The sequence below is a fragment of the Hyperoodon ampullatus genome (genome assembly GCF_949752795.1).
Source record: "Hyperoodon ampullatus genome assembly, chromosome: 7".
In the NCBI taxonomy this organism is placed as follows: Eukaryota; Metazoa; Chordata; class Mammalia; order Artiodactyla; family Ziphiidae; genus Hyperoodon; species Hyperoodon ampullatus.
In genome coordinates, this window is record NC_136920.1 from 106,996,863 (window position 1) to 107,024,581 (window position 27,719).

General features: G+C 35.3%; 1 protein-coding gene across 3 annotated transcripts in view; it reads right to left on the reverse strand.

Annotated features, from left to right (window-relative positions):
* The window catches only part of CWF19L2 (CWF19 like cell cycle control factor 2), a gene marked incomplete at its 3' end in the record, with an annotated part of 168,843 nt that overhangs the window by 66,539 nt on the left and 74,585 nt on the right, over positions 1-27,719 (reverse strand). For all 3 annotated transcript variants that reach the window (XM_079708103.1, XM_079708102.1, XM_079708104.1), the window contains exons 9-10: positions 25,513-25,609; positions 23,807-23,899 (exon numbers count right to left, since the gene is read on the reverse strand). In XM_079708103.1, the coding sequence (XP_079564229.1) occupies positions 23,807-23,899; positions 25,513-25,609 (190 nt within the window). The remainder of the gene's footprint in view (positions 1-23,806; positions 23,900-25,512; positions 25,610-27,719) is intronic.

Consider the following 27,719-nt stretch of genomic DNA (forward strand, 5'->3'; position numbering starts at 1 on the left):
ACCTGGAGTCTACCATACTTAAGTAAAGTAACTGAGACAGAGAAAGACAAATATCATATGATATCATTTATATGTGGAATCTATAATAAAAAATGATACAAATGAACTTACTTATAAAACAGAAACAGACTCACAGACTTAGAGAACAAACTCATGCTAACCAGAGGGGATGGGCAGGGATAGATTGGGAGTTTGTGACTGACATGTACACACTACTATATTTAAAACAGATAACCACCAAGAACCTACTGTATAGCATATGGAACTCCTCTAAATATAATGTAATAACCTAATAGGGAAATGAATTTGAAAAAGAAGAGATACATGTATATGTATAACTGAATCACTTTGCTGTACACATGAAACTAACACAACATTTTTAATTAACTATGCTGCAATAAAAATTAAAAATAAAAAAAAAGAAAGAATGCCAATTCTGACTTAGCAGGAAGGTGCTGAGATTCCACATTCTGTCCCTTTCATACCTTTAGTGATATATACTGATATATAAAATTGTATATGGTTAAAGTGTAAAAAAAATAAATATCCTACTAAACTTGAAAGCAATTAGGTAACAAAATGAACTTGCTAAATTAGCTACTACAATGATATTCCACACAACTTCTATTTGTTCCATTAAGAGCTCTCAAATGCTTTTCACTTTTCTGACTCTTCAGAAGGAGAAGTTATATCCCACTTACTTTCAATACATAATCTTTTTTCCTATGAACTTTTAGTCAAGTAGACAACTGGTACTGTATAGAAAAAAGAAAACTGTATTCTATAATAAAAACAGAATTTTGTTGAAAACATTTTAATAAAGAATCACATAAAGAATATTAGATAACTACTTTATTAAAAATCGATCTGAAACTAGAGCAAGCAAATTATTCACATTTCAGGTTACTTCTCCAATAAGAATTAATTATTTAAAATGCATTTCAATTCCATTTAATAGAGGTTTAGTTCCTCTGTTGAAATGAAATTAAAAAATAGATACAAATTACTGATCTTACATTCACACACAATACTAAGTGAATATTATCAGTACTTTTCTTTTTCAATTAATCAATTAGCATTAATTAATAAAGTCATATTTTAAAGGGTATCTACTTATTCTCTTATATTGCAGATGAAGGAGCAAGATAAAAACCTACAAGAACAGCTAAATTAAAAGAAGGTAAGCAATCTACCTGAAACAGATTTCTGAGTAATGATACTAAAGATGACCCAAGATCTCAGAAAAAGAATACAGACATGGGTTGAGAAGATACAAGAAAAGTCTAACAAAAAACTACAAGAAATAAAGAGCAAACAGATGAAAAAGACAATAACTGAAATGAAAAATATATTTGAAGGAATCAAAAGCCAAATAACTGAGGCAAAAGAAAGGATAAGTGACCTGGAAGACAAAATGGTGGAAATCACTGCCTTAGAAGAGAATAAAAAAGAACAAATGAAATGAAGTCAGTCTCAGAGACTTCTGCAACAACATTAAAGGCAACAACATTCGAATTATAAGAATTCCAAAAGAAGAAGAAAAACAGAAAGGGCCTGAGAAAATATTTGAAGAGATGATAGTCAAAAACTTCCCTCCATGGGAAAGGAAATAATCATCCAAGTCCAGGAAACACTCATCCAAGTCCAGGAAACACAGAGTCCCATACAGGATAAACCAAAGGAGGAACAGGCTGAGACACATATTAACCAAACTAACAAAAATTAAATACAAAGAAAAAATATTAAAAGCTGCAATGAAAAAGCAACGAATAACACATAGAGGAATTGCCCATAAGGTTATTAGCTGATTTTTCAGCAGAAACTCTGCAGGACACAAGGGAGTAGCAGGATATATTGAAAATGATGAAAGGGAACAACAAAGACTACTCTACACAGCGAGGCTCTCATTCAGATTTGATGGAGAAATCAAAAGCTTTACAGACAAGCAAAAACTAAGAGAATTCAGCACCACCAAACCAGCTTTACAACACACGTTAAAGGAACAACAAATGCTATTCTAGGCAAGAAACAAAAGGGAAGAGAACAAAAGAGGAAGGGAAAAAAAGATCTACAAAAACAAACCCAAAACAATTAACAAAATGGCAATAATAACATAAATATTGATAATTATCTTAAATGTAAACGTATTAAATGCTCCAACTAAAAGACACAGACTGGCTGAATGGATACAAAAACAAGACCCTTATATATGCTATCTACAAGAGACCCACTTCAGCCCTAGAGACACATTCAGAGTGAAAGTGAGGGGATGAAAAAAGATATTCCATGCAAAAGGAAATCAAAAGAAAGCTGGAGTAGCAATACTCGTATCACATAAAATAGACTTTAAAATAAAGACCATTACAAGAGACAAAGAAGGACACTACATAATGATCAAGGGATCGATCCAAGAAGAAGATATAACAATTGTAAATATTTATGCACCCAACACAGGAGCACCTCAGTACATAAGCAAAATGTTAATGTCCATAAAAGGGAAAATCAACAGTAATAACAATAATAGTGGGGGCCTTTAGTGCTCCACTGAACCAATGGACAGGTCATCCAGACAGAAAACTAATAAGGAAACACAACCCTTAAATGACACATTAGACTAGATAAATTTAATTGATACTTATAGGACATCCCATTCGAAAGCAGCAGAATACACTTTTTTCTCAAGTGCACCTGGAACATAATCCAGGATAGATCACATCTTGGGTCACAAATCAAGCCATGGTAAATTTAAGAAAATTGGAATCATATCAAGCACATTTTCCTCTCATAACACTATGAGATAAGAAATCAATTACATGAAAAAACTGTAAAAAGCACAAACACATGGAGTCTAAACAGTATGCTACTGTATACTCAGTATACAGTATGAATCACTGAGGAAATCAAAGAGGAAATCAAAAAATACCTAGAAACATATGACAATGAAAACACAATGCCACAAAACCTATGGGATACAGCAAAAGCAGTGTTAACAGGGAAGCTTATAGCGATACAATCTTACCTCAAGAAACAAGAAAAATCTCAAATAAACAACTGAACCTTATATCTAAAGCAACTAGAGAAAGAAAAACAAACAAAACACGAAGTTAGTAGAAGGAAAGAAGCTATAAAATCAGAGCAGAAATAAATGAAATAGAAATGAAGAAAACCATACCAAAGATCAATAAAACTAAAAGCTGGTTCTTTGAGAAGATAAAAAAAATTGATAAACCTTTAAGCAGTCTCTTCAATAAAGAACAGGAGAGGACTCAAATCAATAAAATTAGAAATGAAAAAGGAGAAGTAACACTGACACCACAGAAATACAAAGGATGGTAAGACACTACAACAAGCAACTACAAGCAACTACTACAACACCAATAAAATAAAATGGACAACCTGGAATAAATGGACAAATTCTTAGAAAGTACAACCTTACAGACTAAACCAGGAAGAAACAGAAAATAGAAACAGACCAATGACAAGTGATGGAATTGAAACTGTGATTAAAAATCTTCCAACAGAAGTCCAGGACCGAATGTCTTCACAGGCTAATTCTACCAAATATTTGGAGAAGAGTTGACACCTATCCTTCTCAAAGTCTTCCAAAAAACTGCAGAGGAAGGAACACTCCAAAACTCATTCTAAGAGGCTACCATTACCCTGATACCAAAATCAAACAAAGATATCACAGAATAAGCAAATTAAAAATCAATATCACTGATGAATATAGACACAAAAATACTACCAAACAGAATCCAACAACACATTAAAAGGATCATACACAAATCAAGTAGGATTTGTCCCAAGGATGCAAAGATTCTTCAGTATATGCAAATCAATTAATGTGATCCACCATATTAACAAATTGAAGAATAAAAGCCATGTGATTATCTCAATAGATGCAGGAATAGCTTTTGACAAAATTCAACATCCATTTATAAAAACTATCCAGAAAGTGGGCATAGAGGGAACCTACCTCAACATAATAAAGGCCATATACAACAAACCGACAGCAAACATCATTCTCAATGATGAAAAACTAAAAGCATTTCCTCTAAGATTAGGAAAAAGACAAGAATGTCAACTCTTGCCACTTTTATTCAACATAGTTTTGGAAGTACTAGCCATGGTAATCAGAGAAGTTAAAGGCATAAAAGAAATCCAAATCGGAAAAGAAGAAGCTGTCACTGTTTGCAGATGACATGGTACTCTACATACAAAATCCTAAAGATGCTACCAGAAAACTACTGGAGCTCATCAATGAATCTGGTTAAGTTGCAGAATACAAAATAATACACAGAAATCTCTTGCATTCCTATACACTAACAATGAAAGATCAGAAAGAGAAATTAAAGAAGCAATCCCATATCCCACTGCATCAGAAGGTATAAAATACCTAGAAATAAATCTACCTAAGGAGGCAAAAGACCTGTACTCATAAAACTATAAGATACTGATGAAAGAAATCAAAGATGACACAAACAGATGGAGAGATATACCATGTTCTTGGATTGGAAGAATCAATATTGTCAAAATGACTGTACAGCCCAAAGTAATCTACACATTCAATGCAATCCGTATCAAATTACCAATAGCATTTTTCACAGAATTAGAACAAAAAATTTTACAATTTGTATGGAAACACAAAAGGCCCCAAATAGCCAAAGCAATCTTGACAAAGAAAAATGGAGCTGAAGGAATCAGGCTCCCTGACTTCAGACTATCATACAAAGGCACATTAATCAAGACAGTATAGCACTGGCACAAAAAGAGACATACAGTTCAGTGGAACAGGATAGAAAGCCCAGAGATAAACCCACACACCTATGGACACCTAAACTATGACAAAGGAGGCAACAATACACAATGGAAAAAAGACAGTCTCTTTGATAAGTGGTGCTGGGAAAACTGGACAACTACATGTAAAAGAATGAAATTACAACATTCTCTACCATCATACACAAGAATAAACTCAAAATGGATTAAAGACATAAATATAAGGCCAGACACTATAAAACTCTTTGAGGAAAACATAGGGAAAACACTCTTTGACATAAATCACAGTAATATTTTTTTTGACCCACCTCCTAGACTAATGCAATAAAAACTAAATTAAACAACTGGGATCTAATTAAACTTGAAAGCCTTTGCACAGCAGAAGAAACCATTAACGAGATGAAAAGATAATCCTTAGAATGGGACAAATATTTGCAAACAACGATTAATCTCCAAAATATACAAATAGCTCATGCAGCTCAATATCAGAAAAACAAATAACCCAATCAAAAAATGGGTGGAATATCTAAATAGACATTTCCCCAAAAAAGACACACAGATCTCCAAAAAGCACATGAAAAAATGCTCAACATCACTATTATTCGAGAAATGCAATTCAAAACTCCAATGAGGTATCACCTCATACTGGTCAGATGACCATCATCAAAAAATCTACAAACAATAAATGCTGCAGAGGCTGTGGAGAAAAGGGAATCCTCCTACACTGTTGGTGAGAATGTAAACGGGTGCAGCCACTATGGAAAACAGTACGGAGGTTCCTTATAAAACTAAAAATAGAACTACCATATGACCCAGCAATCCCACTCCTGGGCATATACCCAAAGAAAACCATAATTCAAAAAGATACATGAACCCTAATGTTCACTGCAGCAGTATTTACAGTTGCCAAGACATGGAAGCAACCTAAATGTCCATCAACAGAGGAATGGATAAAGAACATGTGGTACATATATACAATGGAGTATTACTCAGCAATAAAAATAACAAAATAATGACATTTGCAGCAAAATGGATGGACCTAGAGATTGTCACACTGAGTGAAGTCATACAGAACCATACGATATCACTTATGTGAAATCTAAAAAAAAAAAGGTACAAATGAACTTATTTATAAAACAGAAGTAGTCAGGTATGTAGAAAACAAACCTATGATTACTGAAGGGGAAAGGTGGGGAGGGAGGAATAAATTAGCAGGTTGGAATTAACATATACACAGTATTATATATAAAATAGATAACTCATAAGAACCTGCTGTATAGCACAGGGAACTCTATTCAGTACTGTGTAATGGACAATAGAGGAAAGGAATCTAAAAAGAAAAAAAAAGTGGATAAATGTGTATGTATAACTGAATCACTTTGCTGTACACCTGAAACTAACACAACATTGTAAATCAATGATACTCCAATAAAAAAAGAAAAAAAAACAGTCTGGCATACACATAGTCTGACAATTACCACATTACATAATAGTGAACTCACAATAAGAATCAGATTGACAGTGTTAAAAGACAATAATCAATAAAAGTGAAAATGCTATTTGAAATATTTTAAATCACCAGTCAAGTACCTAGCTTTATGTATAAAATGCCATTAACTAATTAAATATTAGTTAATGTTTCCCTATGGCCTTCTAAGGCCCTCAGTTACCTCAGTTACTTCCTCAATTTCTTTCTAGAGAATGACTATGCAACCCTCCCCACTCAAGTGCCCAGGGAGTATAATAATATACTTCCCTTCTTTGCCAGCAATGCAAACAAAACTTAAAAGATACTGCATCATTATAGAGCAGCTATTTAATTGTTTACTGCAAATGAGCTGAATTTCCTGCACTATTAAAAAGAAAAAAGTATAGGGCTGAATTCCATTAGGTTTAATGACCCATGATGTAACGCCATTGAAGGATTATTAACAAGGTAGAAATTACAGAAGGGCAGATCAGGATCTAATATATTAAAGAATTAGGACTAGATTTGTCCTGATATAGAACTGCAATATTCCAAAACTCAATGGCTCTCATGACTCATAGTCCATGCACAAGTTAGATGGAAATACTATATAGCTGAATTATTGTTTGAATAAGAAATCTACAGTACTGGAAAGGCCAGTCTAGAGGATTTCAAAGTTCATGGGCCATTTTTAAGATTTACAATAGAAAACTATGGGGAGGGCTCCAATCAAGATGGTGGAATAAAGGACATCAAGATGGTGGAATAAAGGACATGGAGCTCATCTACTCTGACTAATACATCAAAAATACATCCACATGTGGAACAATTCATGCAGTGTACCTGCTGAAAGCTGGCAGAAGATCTCAGACATCCAAAATTGCAAGAAAGATTATCACATAGCTGAGTAGGATGAAAGAAATAAGAAAAGGAATCTGGACGGGACCTGTGCCCCAGGAGGGAGCTATGAAACAGGAAAGGTTTCTGCACCCTGGAAAGCCCCTTCACAGGTATGGCGATCAGCCAGGACAGAAAGGGAGTTTCAGAGGCTCAGAGGAGAGTGAAGCAGCTGGTCTGTGGAACGCAGAACAGAGAGAGATGAACCAGCACAGATGGTCCATGCCACCTCACTGCATTGCCCAGCCTGAGTCATGCCTTTGCTAGTGCACGTAGGGGCAAGGTGCTGAAACTCAGGCTTCAGAGGACACACCAGAGGAGAGGACTAGGGTTGGCTGAGCAAAGACAGCCTAAAGGGACTGAAGAGTGGTATGGGCTTCAACTGAGGGGTTACATGTGGAAGAAGCCTGGGCCCACCATAGAAGTGAAGTGCCAATGTTAATGGATTTGTGAAAGAGGGGTAGGGCCTACCATAGAAGCCTCTTTCTTGGCATACTCAAAGCAGGCCTGGCACCTCCTCTAGAAGCTCTGGGAATGCACAAGCTCCAGCAGGATGCCTACATGCAGAGGTAGGGCTGAAATCAGAGACCATACCCAGGGTCCACACGATTTAGGAAAAAGGGCTGAAATCTGAGTCCTCTCCTCGCTGCTGTGTGATCTGCAGATTTTCAATGCAGCCACCGGGCCCTCTGTGAACTCAGTGCCTGCCAGACATCCGAGTGGACTATGGGTGTGCATGTCTGGTATTAGCAGCCGTGGGTTTTGCAGGTGAATGCACAAGGAGGCAGGGCTGGGGTCTGGGCTGCTTCCATAGCTTCCACAGCAGGTCCAGGTGCACCGCTACTGCAGTTCTAGTACCTGACTTCAGTAGATCTGTGCCTACAGATCTGCGCTGTTGGCTTTGTGAACACAGCACCTGAGGGACACCAGGGCTGATTGCATGCATTCCTACAGCTGAGGCAGGGACAAGGGCAGTGCCAACAACAGTGTGCTTTGTGAGCCCGCACAATGGATGACAGGTGACACCACAGAGCCCACTCCTGAGTGGACAGCTCCGGTGAAGGAATACTCAGTGGTTACTTTCCCAGAAGGAATGCTCCAGTCCCGCCTACCTCACAGTGCAGTTGAGAAATGGACCTGGGGGCTTCTACTCCAACATTTGGAGAGCAAAGACCCTGCTCCTGACAGGGCTGTGACAACCACAGAGGAAAGAGGAGGCCCTGAAAATATCTACTGCAGGCTCTCTGATCACCACAACAGCAGTCACACCCCCTAACAAGGGGCGAATGGCCAGAACACACTGAGGAAATAAGTGACAAGCATCCATACTAAAAACGGACCTTGCACCAAAAATATTAAACTCACACAGCCTACAAAGCAATGCTACCACATAAAAATAGTCCTCGAAGACCACACTACATAACTGTTTTTCCTAAACTCATAGAGTAAGAGAAATATAAGTAAAATGAAGAAGCAGGAGAACCAATCCCAATTAAAAGATCAAGAGAATTCCCCTGAAAGTAGAACACAATGAAACATACCACTCAAATACAACAGACTCTGAGTTCAAAAAGGAGGTAATAAAAATACTGAAGGAATTAAGAAAAGCTGTCAATAGAAATGCAGGTTACTGTAAAAAGGAACTAGGAACTATAAAGAGCAACCCCAAAAAATTAGAAAATTCATTTGCCAAGATGAAAGCTGAACTAAAGGCAATAAACAGCAAATTGAATGATGCAGAAGAACAAATAAGGGATCTGGAAGATGGAATAATGGAAATCACCCTATCAGAACAGCAGATAGAAAGACATTGAAAAAAAAATGAAAGCAATATATGAGACCTATGGGATAATATAAAATGTTCCAATCTTCACACAATAGGGATCCCAGAAGGAGAAGAAAGAGAAAAGAGGATCAAAAATGCATCTGAAGAAATTATGGCTGAAAACGTCCCAAAGCTAAATAAGGAAACAGATATCCAAGTAGAGAAGCACAGAGGGTCCCAAATAATAGGAACCCAAACAGACCTACAACAAGACATATTTTATAATTAAAATGGCAAAAGATAAAGAGAGAATTCTAAAGGTAGCAAGAGAAAAACAAAGAGTTAATTACAAGGGAACCCCCATAAGGCTATCAGCTGATTTCTCTACAGAAATGTTGCAGGCCAGAAGGGAGTGGCAAGATATATTCAAAGTCCTGAAACAGAAACACCTGCAACTTAGGATACTCTACCCAGCAAGATTATCATTTAGATTAGACGGAAAGATAAAGAATTTCTCAGGGACTTCCCTGGTGGCGCAGTGGTTAAGACTCCATGCTCCCAACGCAGGGGGCCTGGGTTCGATCTCTGGCCAGGGAACTAGATCCCACATGCATGCCACAATCAAGAGTTCGCATGTCACAACTAAGGAGCCTGCATGCCACAGAGAAGATAGCGAGCTGCAACTAAGGAGCCCGTGAGCTACAATTAAGGAGCATACATGCCACAACTAAAGGAACCCACATGCTGCAACTAAGGAGCCAGTGAGCCACAACTAAGCAGCCCACAAGCCGCAACTAAGGAGCCCACCTGCCACAACTAAGACCTGGCACAACAAAATAAATTTAAAAAAAATTCTCAGGCAAACAAAAACTAAAAGAATAGCAATACTAAACCTATTGTAAGAAAAATAAATATTGAAAGGTCTTCTCTAACTACAAAACAGCTAGAATCTACAGGAAAGAGAAAAATGATAATTAGAAAGTAAATCACTTAAATAAGCCAGTACACAGATTTTTTTAAAAAATCAGAAATTTTTGTAAAAGCAGTAACTACAATGAACAGCAAAAGGATAATCGTGAAGATGTAAAAGAGAACATTAAAATCATAAACTGTGTGAGAGGAGAGTAAGAAAATATAGTTTTTGGGGTTTTTTTTTTAGAAACGTGTTTCAGCCTATATGACTACCAGTCTAAAGCAAGTAGATATAGGAATTGGTTAACATACTTGAAAAACAGGGCAGCCACAAATCAAAGACATAATAGATTCACCAAAACCAAAAAGAAGAGCACTTAAGTACAATATAAAAGGAAACCATTAAATCACAGAAAAAAAACAAAAAGATAAAGGGACAAAAAAAATATAAAATCAACAGGAAAACAAGGTTTAAAAGAGAAATAAATACATACCTATCAATAATTATCTTAAATGTCCATGGGCTAAATGCTCCAATCAAAAGACAGAGAATGGCTGACTGGATAATGAAACAAGAGCCTACAATAAACTGCCTACAAGAAACCAACTTTAGGGCAAAGGACACACATAGACTGAATGTGATGGGGTGGAGACAGATATTTCATGCAAACATAATGGCAGGAAAGCGGAGGTAGCAATACTCTTATCAGACAAAATCAACTTTAAAACAATGGCCATAAAGAGACATAAAGAAGGACACTACATAATGATAAAAGGATCAGTACAAGAAAAGGACATTACACTCGTTAATATATATGCACCCAATACAGGAGCACCCAAAGACATAAATACTAACACACATAAAGGGAGAAACAGACAGGAATACAAAAATAGCATTAGAATTTAATACACACCCAAATCACTGGACAGATCTTCCAGATAGAAATTCAATAAGGCAACAGAGATCCTAAATGACACAACAGAACAGCTAAACCTAATTTATATTTTCAAGACGTTATATCCAAAAAAACCAAAAAACTTCTTTTCAAGTGTGCATGGACCATTCTCTAGAATTGACCATCAACTAGGTCACAAAATAAGCCTCAACAAATTTAAGAGGACAGAAATTATTTCAAGCACCTTTTCTGACCACAATGGCATGAAACTAGAAATCAAACACAGAATGAGAAATGGGAAAAAAAGAATTACATGGAGACTAAACAACATACTACTCAAAAACCAATGGGTCAATGACGAAATCAAGAGGAAATTAAAAAACACCTTGAGATAAATGACAATAAAAACACAACCATAGAAAATCAATGGGATGCAGCAAAAGCATTTCTTAGAGAAAAGTTCGCAGCAATAAGGGCCTTCCTCAAAAAACAAGAAAAATCTTAAATAAACAACCTAACTTATCACCTAGAAGAATTAGACAAAAACAAACAATACCCAAAGTCAGCAGAAGGAAGGAAATAATAAAGGTCAGAGGGGAAAGAAATAAAATAGAGATTTTTTAAAAAGTAGAAAAAAATCAATAAAACCAAGAGCTCGTTCTTTGAGAGGATAAACAAAATCAGCAAATCTCTGGCCATGATCTTTAACAAAAGAGAGAGGACACAAAAAAGCAAAAAAATAAATAAATAAAAGAAGAGAAATAACAACTGATATTGCAGAAATACAAAAAGAAATAAGGAAATACTATGAACAATTATATGCCAACAAATTGGACAACCTAGAAGAAATGGACAAGTTTCAAGAAACAAGGGGCCCAACAAAACTGAATCAAAAAGAAATAGATAATTTGAACAGACTGATGGAATTCTACCAGATATACAAATAAGAACTTATATACTGATACTTCTCAAATTCTTCCAAAAGACTGAAGGGAAGAAACACTCCCAAAGTCATTCTATGAAGCCATGATCACCCTAATAACCAAAACCAGACAAAGATACTACCAAAAAAGAAAATTACAGGCCGATATCTTTGATGAATACAGATGCAAAAATTCTCAACAAAATACTAGCAAACCAAATCCAACAACACATAAAAAAGATCATACACCACAACCAATCTGGATTCATCCCAGGGTAACAAGAATGGTTCAACATACACAAATCAATGTGACACACCACAACAAAAAAAGACAAAAACCACATAATCATCTTAATAGATGCAAAAGAAACAGCTGATAAAATTCAACATTCATTCATGACTAAAACTCTTACCAAACTGGGTACAGAGGGAACATATCTCAACATAATAAAAGCTATTTATGAAAAACTCACCACCAATAATACTCAAAGGTGAAAAGCTGAAAGCGCTGCCACTAAAATCTGGAACAAGACAAGGATGCCCACTCTCACCATTTCTATACAACATCGTATTGGAAGCCCTAGCCACAGCTATCAGACAAGAAAAAGAAATGAAAGGCATCCAAATTGGAAGGGAAGAGATAAAACTGTCATTATATGAAGATGGTACTATATATAGAAAACTCAAAAGACTCCACACAAAAACTGCTAGAACTGATAAATGAATTCAACAAGGTAGCAGGATACAAAATTAATATGCAGAAATCTGTTGTATTTCATTACACTAACAATAAAATAAAGGGAAAGTAAAAAAAAATTCCTCTTAAAATCACATAAAAAAAAAACAAAACAAAAAGACTTAGGAATAAACCTGATCAAGGATGTGAAAAGATTTATATGCTACGAACTTTAAAAAATTATTAAAGGAAATTGAAGATGATTCAAAGAAGTGGAAAGATATCCCATACTCTTGTATTGGAAGAATTAATACTAGTAAAATGGCCAAACTACCCAAAGCAATCTACATATTTAATATGATCCCTATCAAATTACCCATGAAAGTTTTCAGAGAACAAGAACAAATAATCCTAAAATTGATATGGAACCATAAAAGCCCCAGAACTGTCAAAGTATTCCTGAGGAGAAAGAACAAAACAAGACGCATAACCCTCCCAGACTTCACAAAATACTACAAAGCTACAGTAATCAAAACAGAGCTGTATGGGCACAAAAACAGACATATGGATCAACGGAAAAGAATAGAGAGCCCAGAAATAAACCCATACACCTACAGCCAAACAAAGGAGGCCAGACTATACAGTGGAGGAAAGACAGTCTCTTCAGCAAGTAGCACTGGGAAAGCTGGACAGCTGTATGTAAATCAACAAAGGTAGAACACACTTCACACCATACACAAAAATAAACTCAAAATGGCTCAAAGACTTAAATATATGACATGACAGCATAAAACTCCTAGAAGAAAACACAGGCAAAACATTCTCTGACATATATCATACCAATGTATTCTTAGGTCAGTCATCCAAGGCAATAGAAATAAAAGCAAAAATAAACAAATGGGACCTAATCATACTTACAAGCCTTTGCGCAGCAAAGGAAACCATAAACAAAATGAAAAGACAACCTACGGAATGGGAGAAAATATTTGCAAACGATGCAACAGACAAGGGCTTAATTTCCAAAATACAAAAATAGCTCATACAACTCAATAACAGAAAAAACAAACAGCCCAATCAAAAAGTGGACAGAAGACCTAAACAGACATTTCTCAAAAGAAGACATACACCCCATCAAGCCTCTTAGATAGCCTCATCCACGAGAGGGCGGAGAGCAGAAGCAAGTAGAACTACAATCCTGCAGCCTATGGAACAGAAACCACGTTCAAAGAAAGACAGACAAGATGAAAAGGCAAAGGGCTATATACCAGATGAAGGAACAAGATAAAACCCCAGAAAAACAACTAAATGAAGTGGAGATAGGCAACGTTCCAGAAAAAGAATTCAGAATAATGACAGTGAAGATGATCCAGGACCTCGGAAAAACAATGGAGGCAACGATCGAGAAGATGCAAGAAATGTTTAACAAAGACTTAGAAAAATTTAAAGAACAGAGATGAAAAATACAGTAACTGAAATGAAAACTACACTAGAAGGAATCAATAGCAGGATAACTGAGGCAGAAGAATGGATAAGTGACCTGGAAGACAGAATGGTGGAATTCACTACTACGGAACAGACTAAAGAAAAAAGAATGGGGCTTCCCTGGTGGCGCAGTGGTTGAGAGTCCGTCTGCCGATGCAGGGGACATGAGTTTGTGCCCCGGTCTGGGAAGATCCCACGTGCCGCAGAGCGGCTTGGCCCATGAGCCATGGCCGCTGAGCCTGAGCATCCAGAGCCTGTGTTCCGCGACGGGAGAGGCCACAACAGTGAGAGGCCCGTGTACCGCAAAAAAAAAAAAAAAGAATGAAAAGAAATGAAGACAGCCTAAGAGACCTCTGGGACAACATTAAATGCAATAACATTCGCATTACAGGGGTCCCAAAAGGAGAAGAGAGAGAGAAAGGACCAGAGAAAATATTTGAAGAGATTATAGTTGAAAACTTCCCTAACATGGGAAAGGAAATAGGCACCCAAGTCCAGGAAGCATAGCAAGTCCCATACAGGATAAACAAAAGAAGAAACATGCCGAGACACACAGTAATCAAACTGGCAAAAATTAAAGACAAAGAAAAATTATTGAAAGCAGCAATGCAAAAATGACAAATAATATACAAGGGAACTCCAATAAGGTTAACAGCTGATTTCTCAGCAGAAACTCCACAAACCAGAAGGGAGTGGCATGATATACTTAAAGTGACAAAAGGGAAGAACCTACAACCAATATTACTCTACCCGGCAAGGATCTCATTCAGATTCCATGGAGAAATCAAAAGCTTTACAGACAAGCAAAAGCTAAGAGAATTCAGCACCACCAAACCAGCTCTACAACAAATGCTAAAGGAACTTCTCTAACTGGGAAACACACAGAAGAAAAGGACCTAAAATAACAAACCCAAAACAATTAAGAAAATGGTCATAGGAACAAACATATCGATAATGTTTGAATGGATTAAATGCTCCAACCAAAAGACACAGCCTTGCTGAATACATACAAAAACAACACCTATATATATGGTGTCTACGAGAGACCCATTTCAGACCTAGGGACACGTACAGACTGAAAGTGAGGGAATGGAAAAAGATATTCCATGCAAATGGAAATCAAAAGAAAGCTGGAGTAGCTATAATTATATCAGAAAAAATAGACATTAACATAAGGAATGTTACAAGAGACAAGGAAGGACACTACATAATGACCAAGGGATCAATCCAAGAAGAAGATATAACAATTATAAATATATATGTACCCAACATAGGAGCACCTTGATACATAGGGCAACAGCTAACAGCTATAAAAGAGAAAATCAACAGTAACACAATAATAGTGGGGGACTTTAACACCTCACTTACACCAAAGGGCAGATCATCCAAAATGAGAATAAATAAGGAAACAGAAGTTTTAAATGACACAATAGACCAGATAGATTTAATTGATATTTATAGGACATGCCATCCAAAACCAGCAGATTACACTTACTTCTCAAGTGTGCACAGAACATTCTCCAGGACAGACCACATCTTGGGTCACAAATCAAGCCTCAGTAAATTTAAGAAATTTGAAATCATATCCAGCATTTTTTCTGACCACAACACTATGAGATTAGAAATGAATTACAGGGAAAAAAACGTACAAAACACAAACACATGGAGGCCAAACAATACGTTCCTAAAATAACCAAGAGATCACTGAAGAAATCAAAGAGGAAATCAAAAAACACCTAGAGTCAAATGACAATGAAAACACGACGATCCAAAACCTATGGGATGCAGCAAAAGCAGTTCTAAGAGGGAAGTTTATAGTTATACAAGCCTACCTCAAGAAACAAGAAAAATCTCAAGTAAACAATCTAAACTTACACCTAAAGGAACTAGAGAAAGAAGAACAAACAAAACCCAAAGTTAGCAGAAGGAAAGAAATCATAAAGATCAGAGCAGAAATAAATGAAATAGAAACAATGAAAACAATAGCAAAGATCAATAAAACTAAAAGCTGGTTCTTTGAGAAGATAGACAAAATTCATAAACCATTAGCCAGACTCAAGAAAAAGAAGGAGAGAACTCAAATCAATAAAATTAGAAACGAAAAAGAAGAAGTTACAACAGACACCACGGAAATACAAAGCATCATAAGAGACTACTACAAGCCACTCTCTGCCAATAAAATGGACAACATGGAAAAAATGGACACATTTCTAGAAAGATATAACCTTCCAAGACTGAACCAGAAAGAAACAGAAAATATGAACAGACCAATTACAAGTAATGAAATTGAAACTGTGATTTAAAATCTTCTAGGAAACAAAAGTCCAGGACCAGATGGCTTCACAGGTGAATTCTATCAAACATTAAGAGAAGAGCTAACACCCATCCTTGTCAAACTCTTCCAAAATATTGCAGAGGAAGGAACACTCCCAAACGCATTCTACGAGGCCACCATCACCCTGATACCAAAACCAGATAAAGATACTACAAAAAAAGAAAATTACAGACCAGTATCACTGATGAATATATATGAAAGATCCTCAATAAAATACTAGCAATCAGAATCCAACAACACATTAAAAGGATCATACACCACGATCAAGTGGGATTTATCCCAGGGATGCAAAGATTCTTCAATATGCACAAATCAATCAATGTGATGTACCATATTAACAAATTGAAGAATAAAAACCATATGATCATCTCAGTAGATGCATAAAAAGCTCTTGACAAAATTCAACACCCATTTATGATAAAAACTCTCGAGAAAGTGGGCATAGAAGGAACCTACCGCAACATAATAAAGGCCATATACGACAAACGCACAGCAAACATCATTCTCAATGGTGAAAAACTGAAAGCATTTCCTCTAAGATCAGGAACAAAACAAGGATGTCCACTCTTGCCACTATTATTCAACATAGTTTTGGAAGTCCTAGCCACAGCAATCACACAAGAAAAAGAAATAAAAGGAATACAAATTGGAAAAGAAGAAGCAAATCTGTCACTGTTTGCAGATGACATGATACTATACATAGAGAATCCTAAAAATGCCACCAGAAAACTACTAGAGCTAATCAATGAATTTGATAAAGTTGCAGGATACAAAATTAATGCACAGAAATCTCTTGCATTCCTATACACTAATGATGAAAAATCTGAAAGACAAATTATGAAAACACTCCCATTCACCAGTGCAACAAAAAGAATAAAATACCTAGGAATAAACCTACCTAGGGAGACAAAAGACCTGTATGCAGAAAACTATAAGACACTGATGAAAGAAATTAAAGATGATACCAAACAGATGGAGAGATATACCATGTTCTTGGATTGGAAGAATCAATATTGTGAAAATGACTCTACTACCCGAAGCAATCTACAGATTCAATGCAATCCCTATCAAATTACCAGTGGCATTTTTTACGGAACTAGAATAAATCATCTTAAAATCTGTATGGAGACACAAGAGACACCGAATAGCCAAAGCAGTATTGAGGGAAAAAAACGGAGCTGGAGGAATCAGACTCCCCGACTACAGACTATACTACAAAGCTACAGTAATCAAGACAATATGGTACTGGCACAAAAACAGAAATGTAGATCAATGGAACAAGATAGAAAGCCCCGAGATAAACCCACGCACCTATGGTCAACTAATCTACGACAAAGGAGGCAAGGATATACAGTGGAGAAAAGAGAGTCTCTTCAATAAGTGGTGCTGGGAAAACTGGACAGCTATATGTAAAAGAATGAAATTAGAACACTCCCTAACACCATGCACAAAAATAAACTCAAAATGGATTCGAAACATAAATGTAAGACTGGACACTAGAAAACTCTTAGAGGAAAACATAGGAAGAACACTCTTTGACATAAATCAGAGCAAGATCTTTTTTGATCCAACTCCTACAGCAATGGAAATAAAAACAAAAATAAACAAATGGGACCTAATGAAACTTAAAAGCTTTTGCACAGCAAAGGAAACCATCAACAAGACAAAAAGACAACCCTCAGAATGGGGGAAAATATTTGCAAACGAATCAATGGACAAAGGATTAATCTCCATAATGTATAAACAGCTCATGCAACTCAATATTAAAGAAACAAACAACCCAATCCAAAAATGGGCAGAAGACCTAAATAGACATTTCTCCAAAGAAGAGATACAGATGACCAAGAAGCACATGAAAAGCTGCTCAACATCACTAATTATTAGAGAAATGCCAATCAAAACTACAATGAGGTATCACCTCACACCAGTTAGAATGGGCATCATCAGAAAATCTACAAACAACAAATGCTGGAGAGGGTGTGGAGAAAAGGGAACCCTCTTACACTGTTGGTGGGAATGTAAATGGATACAGCCACTATGGAGAACAGTATGGAGGTTTCTTAAAAAACTATAAATAGAATTACCATATGACCCAGCAATCCCACTACTGGGCATATACCCAGATCAAACCATAATTCAAAAAGACACATGCACCCCAATGTTCACTTCAGCACTATTAACAATAGCCAAGTCACGGAAGCAACCTAAATGCCCACCGACAGACAAATGGATAAAGAAGTTGTGGTACATATATACAATGGAATATTACTCAGCCATAAAAAGGAACGAAATTGAGTCATTTGTTGAGACGTGGATGGATCTAGAGACTGTCATACAGAGTGAAGTAAGTCAGAGAAAAACAAATATCATATATTAACGCATGTATGTGGAATCTAGAAAAGTGGTACAGATGAACCGGTTTGCAGGGCAGAAGTTGAGACACAGATGTAGAGAACAAACATATGAACACCAAGGGGGAAAACTGTGGTGTGGTGGGGATGGTGGTGTTCTGAATTGGGCGATTGGGATTGACATGTATACACTGATGTGTATAAAACTGATGACTAATAAGAAACTGCAGTATAAAAAAACAAACAAACAAACAAAAGAACAACTAATACTAAACTTTCTTTGGGTTATTTGTATGGAAATATGTTAACGTAAATGTTTCAGACATTACATGAAATTTCTAAAAATCTTATATGTTCTGGTATAATGTTATAAGTCATAATTCTAATTATTACTTTTAAATGTATATCTCAGAAATAAGAAAAAAAACAAAAAGAAGACATACAGATGGCCAATAGGCACAGGAAAAGATACTCAATGTTGCTTATTATTAGAGAAATGCAAATCAAGAGTACAATGAGGTACCACCTCACACCAGTCAGAATGTCCATCATTGAAAAATCTACAAATAAAAATTGCTGGACAGGGTGTGGAGAAATGGGGACCCTACTACACTGTTAATGAGAATGTAAACTGATGCAGCCACTACGGAAAAGAGTATGGAGGTTCCTCATAAAACTGAAAATAGAGTTGCCATATGATCCAGCAATCCCAGTCCTGGGCATGTATCTGGACAAAACTGTAATTTGAAATGATACATGCACCCCTATTTTCATAGCAGCACTATTTACAATAGCCAAGACACAGAAGCAACCTAACTGTCCATTGACAGATGAATGGATAAAGAATATGTAGTATATTTATACACTGGAATACTACTTAGCCATGAAAGAATGAAATAAAGCCATTTGCAGCAACATGGATGCACCCAGAAATTATCATACTAAGTGAGGCAAGTCAAAATGAGAATGACAAACACCATATGATATCACTTATATGTGGAATCTAAAATATGACACAAATGAACTTACTTATGAAACAGAAAGAGACTCCTAGACATGGAGAACAGACTTGTCATTGCCAAGGGGGAGGGGGTATTGGAGAGGGATAGATGGGGAATTTGGGATTAGCAGATCCAAACTATTATATATAGAATGGATAAACAACAAGTTCCTCCTGTACAGCACAGGGACCTATATTCAATATCCTATAATAAACCGTAATGGAAAATAATATGAAAAAGAAAAAAAAAGAAAACTATGGGGAACAAAATAAATCAAGGACATTCATAAAACAAATATTTCAATTATTTTCTGATTGCTTACAATATGCCAAGCATTACCCTAGACACTATATATATGAACTGAAATAGCCCTTGTCCTAAACACTAAAAAGTTCAACTTCTAAAGGGTAAGAGAAATAAGCAAACCAACAATTACAAGTGCTGATAGTTTTTCACTAAAGCCAAAAAGATGTTCATAGATCACTGATTCAGGAGATTTACCCTATTTGTACAATCTAACATTTCTAACAAATAAGCTAAGTAATGAAAGAACAATGTTCAATGCTCTGTGAGTGGGATTTTCTTTTCTCTGAAAGGGCAAAATTTCTATCAGAAGTATTTCAGGATTTTCCTCTAAAATATCAGCACATTTCTTTGTTGTAGTAAACAACTTTGTACTTTCATTTTTTAACAAACTACTTTGAAAGGTAGATAAACCAAGGCACTGACCCTGATAGAATAAATGACTTTAATGGCATTCTTTGAATTCTCTGAAAGAGAATTCTTTCAGAATTGTTGGCAAAGGTTTGTTTTACATATATGCCTAGTAAAGCTTTAACTAAATGTCCAAGTGCCCTATCTCTGCAGAGGAGAATGAAATTTTCTTTTCTGGTCAAGGAATCCTTAGGAGATAAGAACCTGCTGTATAGCACAAGGAACTCTACTCAGTATTCTGTAATGGCCCATATGGGAAAAGAATCTAAAATAAAAAAGAGTGGTTATATGTATATGTATAACTGATTCACACTGCTGTACACCTGAAACTAACACAACATTGTAAATCAACTATACTCCAAATAAATAAATAATACTTGTAACCAAATAAATAAATAAATACATAAAAAGTGACAACCTATAGGTATAGTTTCAGAAATTGCAGAAAGATCCCCTTCCCTGGCCACCCTGTATAGCTGTCTCTCCCACGTTACATTCACACACCACCATCCCCAAAAGAAAAACACTGCTGATACCTGAAATTCCTAAAATTATCACTCCATTCGTTTGTATGAATTTAATAGGTGTTTTTTCACAGTTAAACTGTGAACATCCTAGGGGTGGGGGAATTGGAGGAAGGTGGTCAAAATGTACAAACTTCCAGTTACAAGACAAATAAGTACTAGACATGTAATGCACAACATGATGACTATAGTTAACACGCTGTATGATATACGGGACAACTGTTAAGAAAGTAGATCCTAAGAGTTCTCATCACAATGATTTTTTCTTTTCTTTTTATTATATCTATATGAGATGATGGATGTTAACTAAACCTGTTGTGATAATCATTTCACTACATATGTAAATCAAATCACCATGCTCTACACTGTAAGCAGTGACGTATGTCAATTATTTCTCAATAAAACTAGGAAAAAATGTTTAAAAAAAAGAATTCATAGAATAAAAACCTTTTTATTTGAAGCTTCAAAGGGCTATACAGTTTCCAAAAGAGACTCACAAATAGAAATTCTACTTTGAATACAACTTTGAATTCTACTTCCCTCAGTTATAAGATACAATGCTCAAAAGCTAGGAGGAGCTGAAAAACATAAATAAATCAGTAATGGTATGGAGATATATGCTCAAGGGATGAGATATAGTCTGTCAGTACTCTACGATATCCTTAGAACAGTAGAAGAAATGTTATTTAATAGAAGATCTGCTTCAATTTTTTCAGATGAACTGCTGTCAATTTCAAGAATCCCCTGAAATTCAGCCACAGTTTTAGAACCCTCTCATATACAGTGACAAATATCAAAAAAGAGATAGATATAACAATAATACAAATATATATAATTTGAAAAGACAAATTCCATAGAGAATATTTTTAAAGTCTTTAAGTTTCAAAAGAGGAAAAGGTTACAACTGTTCAAAAGGATGAGAAAAAAGACTTCATAATGGAGTAAAGACAAAATGAAAAGTAGATAGCCTCAAGAGGGTGATATCCGGCACAGATAATTAATAGCATATGTAAATGCCAAAGAAACATGTAGGTTACGTATAAAAAAGCTTTGGAGGTCAGGCTGGAAAATGGGATAATACTTTGGAAGGATATACTGCAGGACGATCTAGTACTTAATATAGTTAGCACTAAGAAAACACATAAAAGTTTCAGAGTACAAAAGTATTATGACCACAAAGACACTTGAAAAAATAAATCTGGCAAAAGTGTACACAGTATAACTAGTTTTAGCTATACTCTTTTAGTCCCTACTTTTTAATCCTACTTATAGTTTCCCATTCTCAATTCCTTAATCTGTACAAGAAACTCCAAATTATCCACCTTTTAAAACATGACTAGCACAACTTAGTAAAAACAGCCTATTTCATAAACATATTCTCTGTACTATTATCTAAGTCATTAATAATTGAAGCTTGAAAAAATTCTATGAAACCTGATTTCATAGATTCTCACCTCTTCTCACACTACCATCAAATTATATAAATCAATCTTTGAGAATAGTCCTTTAAAATCAGTTACAAACCACCCTATAAACCTCTCAACACTAATGCAACCAAACCAATTCTTTGCCTTTTTCTGTCTACATTTACTCCTGTGGTGATTTCATGCAGTATTGTGAATTTAAACACCATTTATATGTTAATAACACCCCAATTTCTATTTCCAGTTCAGGTTTTTCTCAACTCCCAACTATATGCTTCTGCCTACTTGATAGCTCTACTTGTTTCACATCTAAAAGACATCCAAGCTCAATACACCCAAAACAGAACTTCCAATCTTTGCTCCAAACCTACTCTTTCTCCCACATCTAAAATAATGGCCATTCTAGTCTTCTAGCTGCTCAGGCAAAAATCTCTGGAGTCTACTTTTCCTCTTCTCTTTAATTCATATTCCCCTCCCATCTAAACCATCATAAAAATCCTGTCCGCTCTCCTTCAAAATATACACAGAAAACATTTATGCATATAAAAATTTAATCACTTCTAACCATCTCTTCAGCTACTATCTTGCTCAAGTCCACTATCGTTTCTTGTATGTATTATGGCAAAAGCTTAACTAGACCCTGTGTCTGACCTTATTCTCCCCCAATCTACTCTTAACAAAGAAGCCAGAATGGTCCTATCAAAATACATTTTCTGCTCAAAAATCTTAAATAGCTTTACCTTTCACCCAGAATAAAAACCTATTGGGTTGGTCAAAAAATTCATTCGGATTTTTCCATAAGATGGTACAAAAACCCAAACGAACTTCTTGGCCAACCCAATACTTCCTTACTATGACTTTTAAGCTTAACGTGATCTGGCCTCCCACAGTCTCTCTAATCTGGATCTTCTACTTTCCTCTCTTTCATTCATTCCACTCCAACAACACTGGTCTCCTTGCTGTTCTTCCTACACATTGGACACATGTCCAATCTTTCGAACTTTAAATTCTCTGTTCCTTATGTCCACAGTGCTCTTCACTCAGATCCACAAAGATCACTGTTTAACTTCCTTGAAGTCCTTGTATCAATGTCACTTTTTCAATGAGAATTAGCCTGTGCATCCCAAGACATACACATACACATAAACATACAGCATACCTGGCACTCAAGATCCCTACCACCCTGCCTAAGATATATAACTTTTTTAAAAATTTTTACTATTTATTATCTCTTACTACCCAAATAAAACTCCATGCAGATAGGTATTTTCATCTGTTTTACTGACCAACAGATAGGTGAATGAATCCTAGAACAAAATATTTTACATGAAATGGATACCAAATTCAAGTCTCTCATTCTGGAGGAGGAGATAATGACCTTGACTTGTGCAAGGTCAGTCAGTAAATGGCAGATCCCAGAAGAAAACCAGGTCTCCTTGGCCCAAGGCCTAGGTGTAGGCCTAGGCTTTTTTCCACCAGGACACATGGTGGAACATAAGAGAATACATATGCAAATAAATTTTAAAAACAAGCAAACAAGCATAAATACATACAAGCACACCGACAGAGATGTAGACACATTTAACATTAAAATATTACCACTGCCAAGTAGAAGTATTATACAAGGTAACTGGCTACCTATAAACAAACTTTTATTACTTACCTCTACCCCAGATTTTTTTGATGATATCTGCATTATGGTGTCTTCGAATTTATTTGCCTTGTCAAGTTGGGCTTTAAGTTGTTCAGCTAATTCCTTCAAATGGAAAGACAAGAAAAATAGGTGTGATAACATAGTTTCTTCATTTGTAGAATATTTCAAATTCACGTAACAATAGGGAAAACAGCATAGCAAACATCCAAGTAGCTCTCACCTAAATCTAGTTACCAACTCACAGCCTAGTATATTACTTTTTAATGAACTCATCTGGGTAACAAAATTCTCAAATACCTGTAGAAATTGTTTATGCTTTGAAGGTAAATAATTACCAGGACATATATTTTAGGGAAGATAGGGAAATGAAAGAAATACATAACCTTAAGAATGGCATTTTTATAATTCCTTAGATATTATAAACTTCCAATACTCAGAATTTCAGTTATTTGTAAAAAGAAAGCCATCACAAGATTTAAAATATTACCTTCTTTATTGTTAAGTAATTTAGATAAAAATTCTGAATGTATTTCATTTTTACTCTAGGAAATCTATAAAAATTTATATTATAAAACTGACATATAAAGCAATAAATCACAATGAAATAAATTAAATAAACAGAATTATATGACAAGCAAAGACAGCATTCTCCACTGCAGTGGTTCCATGAACATAGAACACTTCTTTTAATGTATGTTAACCTCTTAACTTGGTGATCTCTCTTTCACTATTTTAACTAATTTCATTGTGCTTTCAAAACTCATATGTTACTTTCTTGCTGTTGCTGTTGGTGGTGGTCTGTCTTGCTTACTAATTTCTGGGTTGAGCTTAAGTTCAGTGTTACCAGATTGCAGCAAATGCAAGAAATGACTTTTATTACAGATATAAATTAATAAAAACAGAAGTTATCATGTTTGGCTACTTTCTGTTCTATTAAAGAGTGTCATACTGATGGTACAACAAAACAGAACACTACTTAAGATCACTTATATTTGGATTTGAGATGCGTACATACATATGACCATGAGGGAATCAATTTTGTCAAGACATGGAAAGCTGCCTGACTTTGTTATTCTGTCATGTGCAATGTAACAGTATTTGTATTATATAAATGTGACAGTATAATAGATAGGTGCCACTCTTACTGAATAATTCTGATTTCTATTCAATTGTGAGTTAAGTCAGTTTCAAATCACAACATTATTATGGGAATAAAGTGAGCTAATCTACACAAAGCATTTAACACATTGTCAGGCACAAATATGTTGCCTTAAGATTTGAAAAAATGAGTTAACCATCCTTTTTATTAGCTCATTTTTAAAGTTCCTAAGTAAGTGAATTTAAGAAGGTAATACACATTCTTAACAAAATATGACTAAAAAAGGGAAAGAAGACAGTGACATCTTTATCTCCCTCAAATATGGTCAATAAGTTATAAATACAATAATAAAGCAAATATCCAAATTAAAAAAGAAAGTTAAAAAGCATTTAGTTCCCTAGAATCTTAAATTTCAGACATTTGACAAATTACATAATTTACTTAGAAGTAGACAGTACTGTTCTTAGAAGTGTTCAAGAATTTCTTCAAAGAATCAATAAGCAGCAGTTATTTTCAAAGAATGCTACATCCACATAGCTAAGGAACTTCCAAAATTACTTGTAAGAAGTTAAATATTTAGCAATTATTCTCCAAAAGAACAACATATAAGTCTTACCATATTTCCCATCATCTCTGCCTTGATAATCTTGGCTCCCAACTTGTTCTTCTCATCAACACTCAAGATGTGGATAGAGTCATCCACTGGACTACTCCTGTTTGAACAGGACAGATTAAGAGCATATGAAATACAGGTACATATTAACAACAAGTATGTTGTTGCAAGTAACATCACCAATATTACTTTAATTGACCTTAACAAAGCATTCAGCACAAATAGATCATGATTCTAGTCCATTAAATAAATAAATAAATAACCCTCAGTGCTCCACCATAAATCAGTACTTAAAGATTCTATGTTACAATGCCATGATGGCCTATGGCAGTTATAATATCTGACCAAAGATCCAGTAGCAATAAGAAAAATAATATAAGTCAGCTATTCTTCATTACTTAATATTCCCATACTCATTCTAAAAAAGAAACAAACAAACAAAAATTAAAACTCTAGAATCAGGCCATAACTCTACACAGCTAGGGAAACTCTTCTCATTCAATGTGATAAATTACTGATAATCTAAGAAACTATAATCAGGAAATTACATTTAACTGCATTTAAAGAATAAAAACAGTGACCATGTGCTCTTGCAAAGTCAACCCAGAATTAGACAACATAAACTAATTTACAACTAATATCACGTGTGAAACCTATACTATGGAAGCCTCACAGAAGAAAACAGAAATTTCCAGCCAAGGTCAGATTCCTGTAATATACAAAGTTGTCCCAACTTACTGCCTTAAGAAAGATTTGATACTACAGTGCAAGGAGGGTGAACCCAGGCAGAGCATGAAGGACTCCTTAACGAGAGAGACATAGCTAAGGGTCCAAGGCAGCTAGAGAGGGGAGAGCTACACAGTGAAAGAATCCCAGAGAAGTGCAGAGAGCTCCCGTTGAGTATTCAGCAAGACACTACCTGGAGTCAGGGAAAGAACTATCCCAAAGGGTTAAAGGAAGAGTATTCCGCACTCCTGGTAATAGTGCCTGGTCCTACAAGTCAGACTAGGAAAATTCATTATTCTGAAAGCACTGGGTAGAATATTAAGGGTCTTGCTTCATTAGTGGGAAATAAGTCCTAGACTAAATGCTGCTCTCAGCCCACCTAACAAATATTAAAAGCAGGAGTCAAAAGGACCAAACAGTCTCCAATTAAGTTAACTGTGTCCCAAAGTAAAACTCAAGAATACTTACAGGAATGCAAAAATATCCAGCACTCACAAAGTAAAATTCATAATATCTAGTGTCCAATTAAAGATTATCAGACATGCAAAGATGTAGAAAAGTAAAACCCATAATTAGGAGAAAAAGCTATCAATCAAAACAGGAACTGACACAGATGTAAGAAACAGCAGACAAGGGCATTAAAAGTTATTATTATAAATTTATTCCATATGTTCAAAAAGTTAGAGACAACTAAGATATAAAATAGATAAGAATTTAGTTTCTACAAGTGAAAATTACAATGTCTGAGATAAAAAAATACACTGAAAAGGATTAATGTAAGATTAGACTGCAAAAGAAAAAATAGGTTAACTTGAAGCATTAGAAACTATGCAAAATGAAACACACAGAGAAAAAGAATTTTAAAAATGGAAAAGAACAACCGAGAGCTATGGGACAATCTTAAATACCCTACTATTCATGCCACTGGAGTCCCTGAAAGAAATGGGAGACAGAAGAAACAAAGGCCAAAATTTACCAAATATGTTGAAAACTAAAAAACTTTCATATCCAAGAAGCTCACAGAATCCCAAGTACAAAAACAAGACAAACAAAAAAATTACCTGAAAAAAAAACACAGCAAGGCACATCATAATCAAATTTCTCAAAACTAGTGATAAAGAGAACATTTCAGAGCAGCCATAGGAGGAAAAAAAAGAGTTATGCACATAGAAACAAAGGAAAGTATGACAGCAGATTTCTCATCAGAAAAAAATGTAAGCAAGAAGAGAGTAGCAATGTCTTTAAAGTACTTTAAAATGCCAATCTAGAATTCTATATCAAGTGAAAATATCTTTTAAAAAAAAGTGAAATGAAGAGCTTTTCAGACATAAAAAGCTGAAAGAATATTATAGAAAAGCCTTCAGGCAGAAGAAAAATTATACCAGACTGAAATACGGATAAACCCAAAGGAAGGAAGAGCAACAGAAATGATGACTACAAGGGTAAATATTTAATACTTGTTTCTTATTACTTAAATCTCTTTA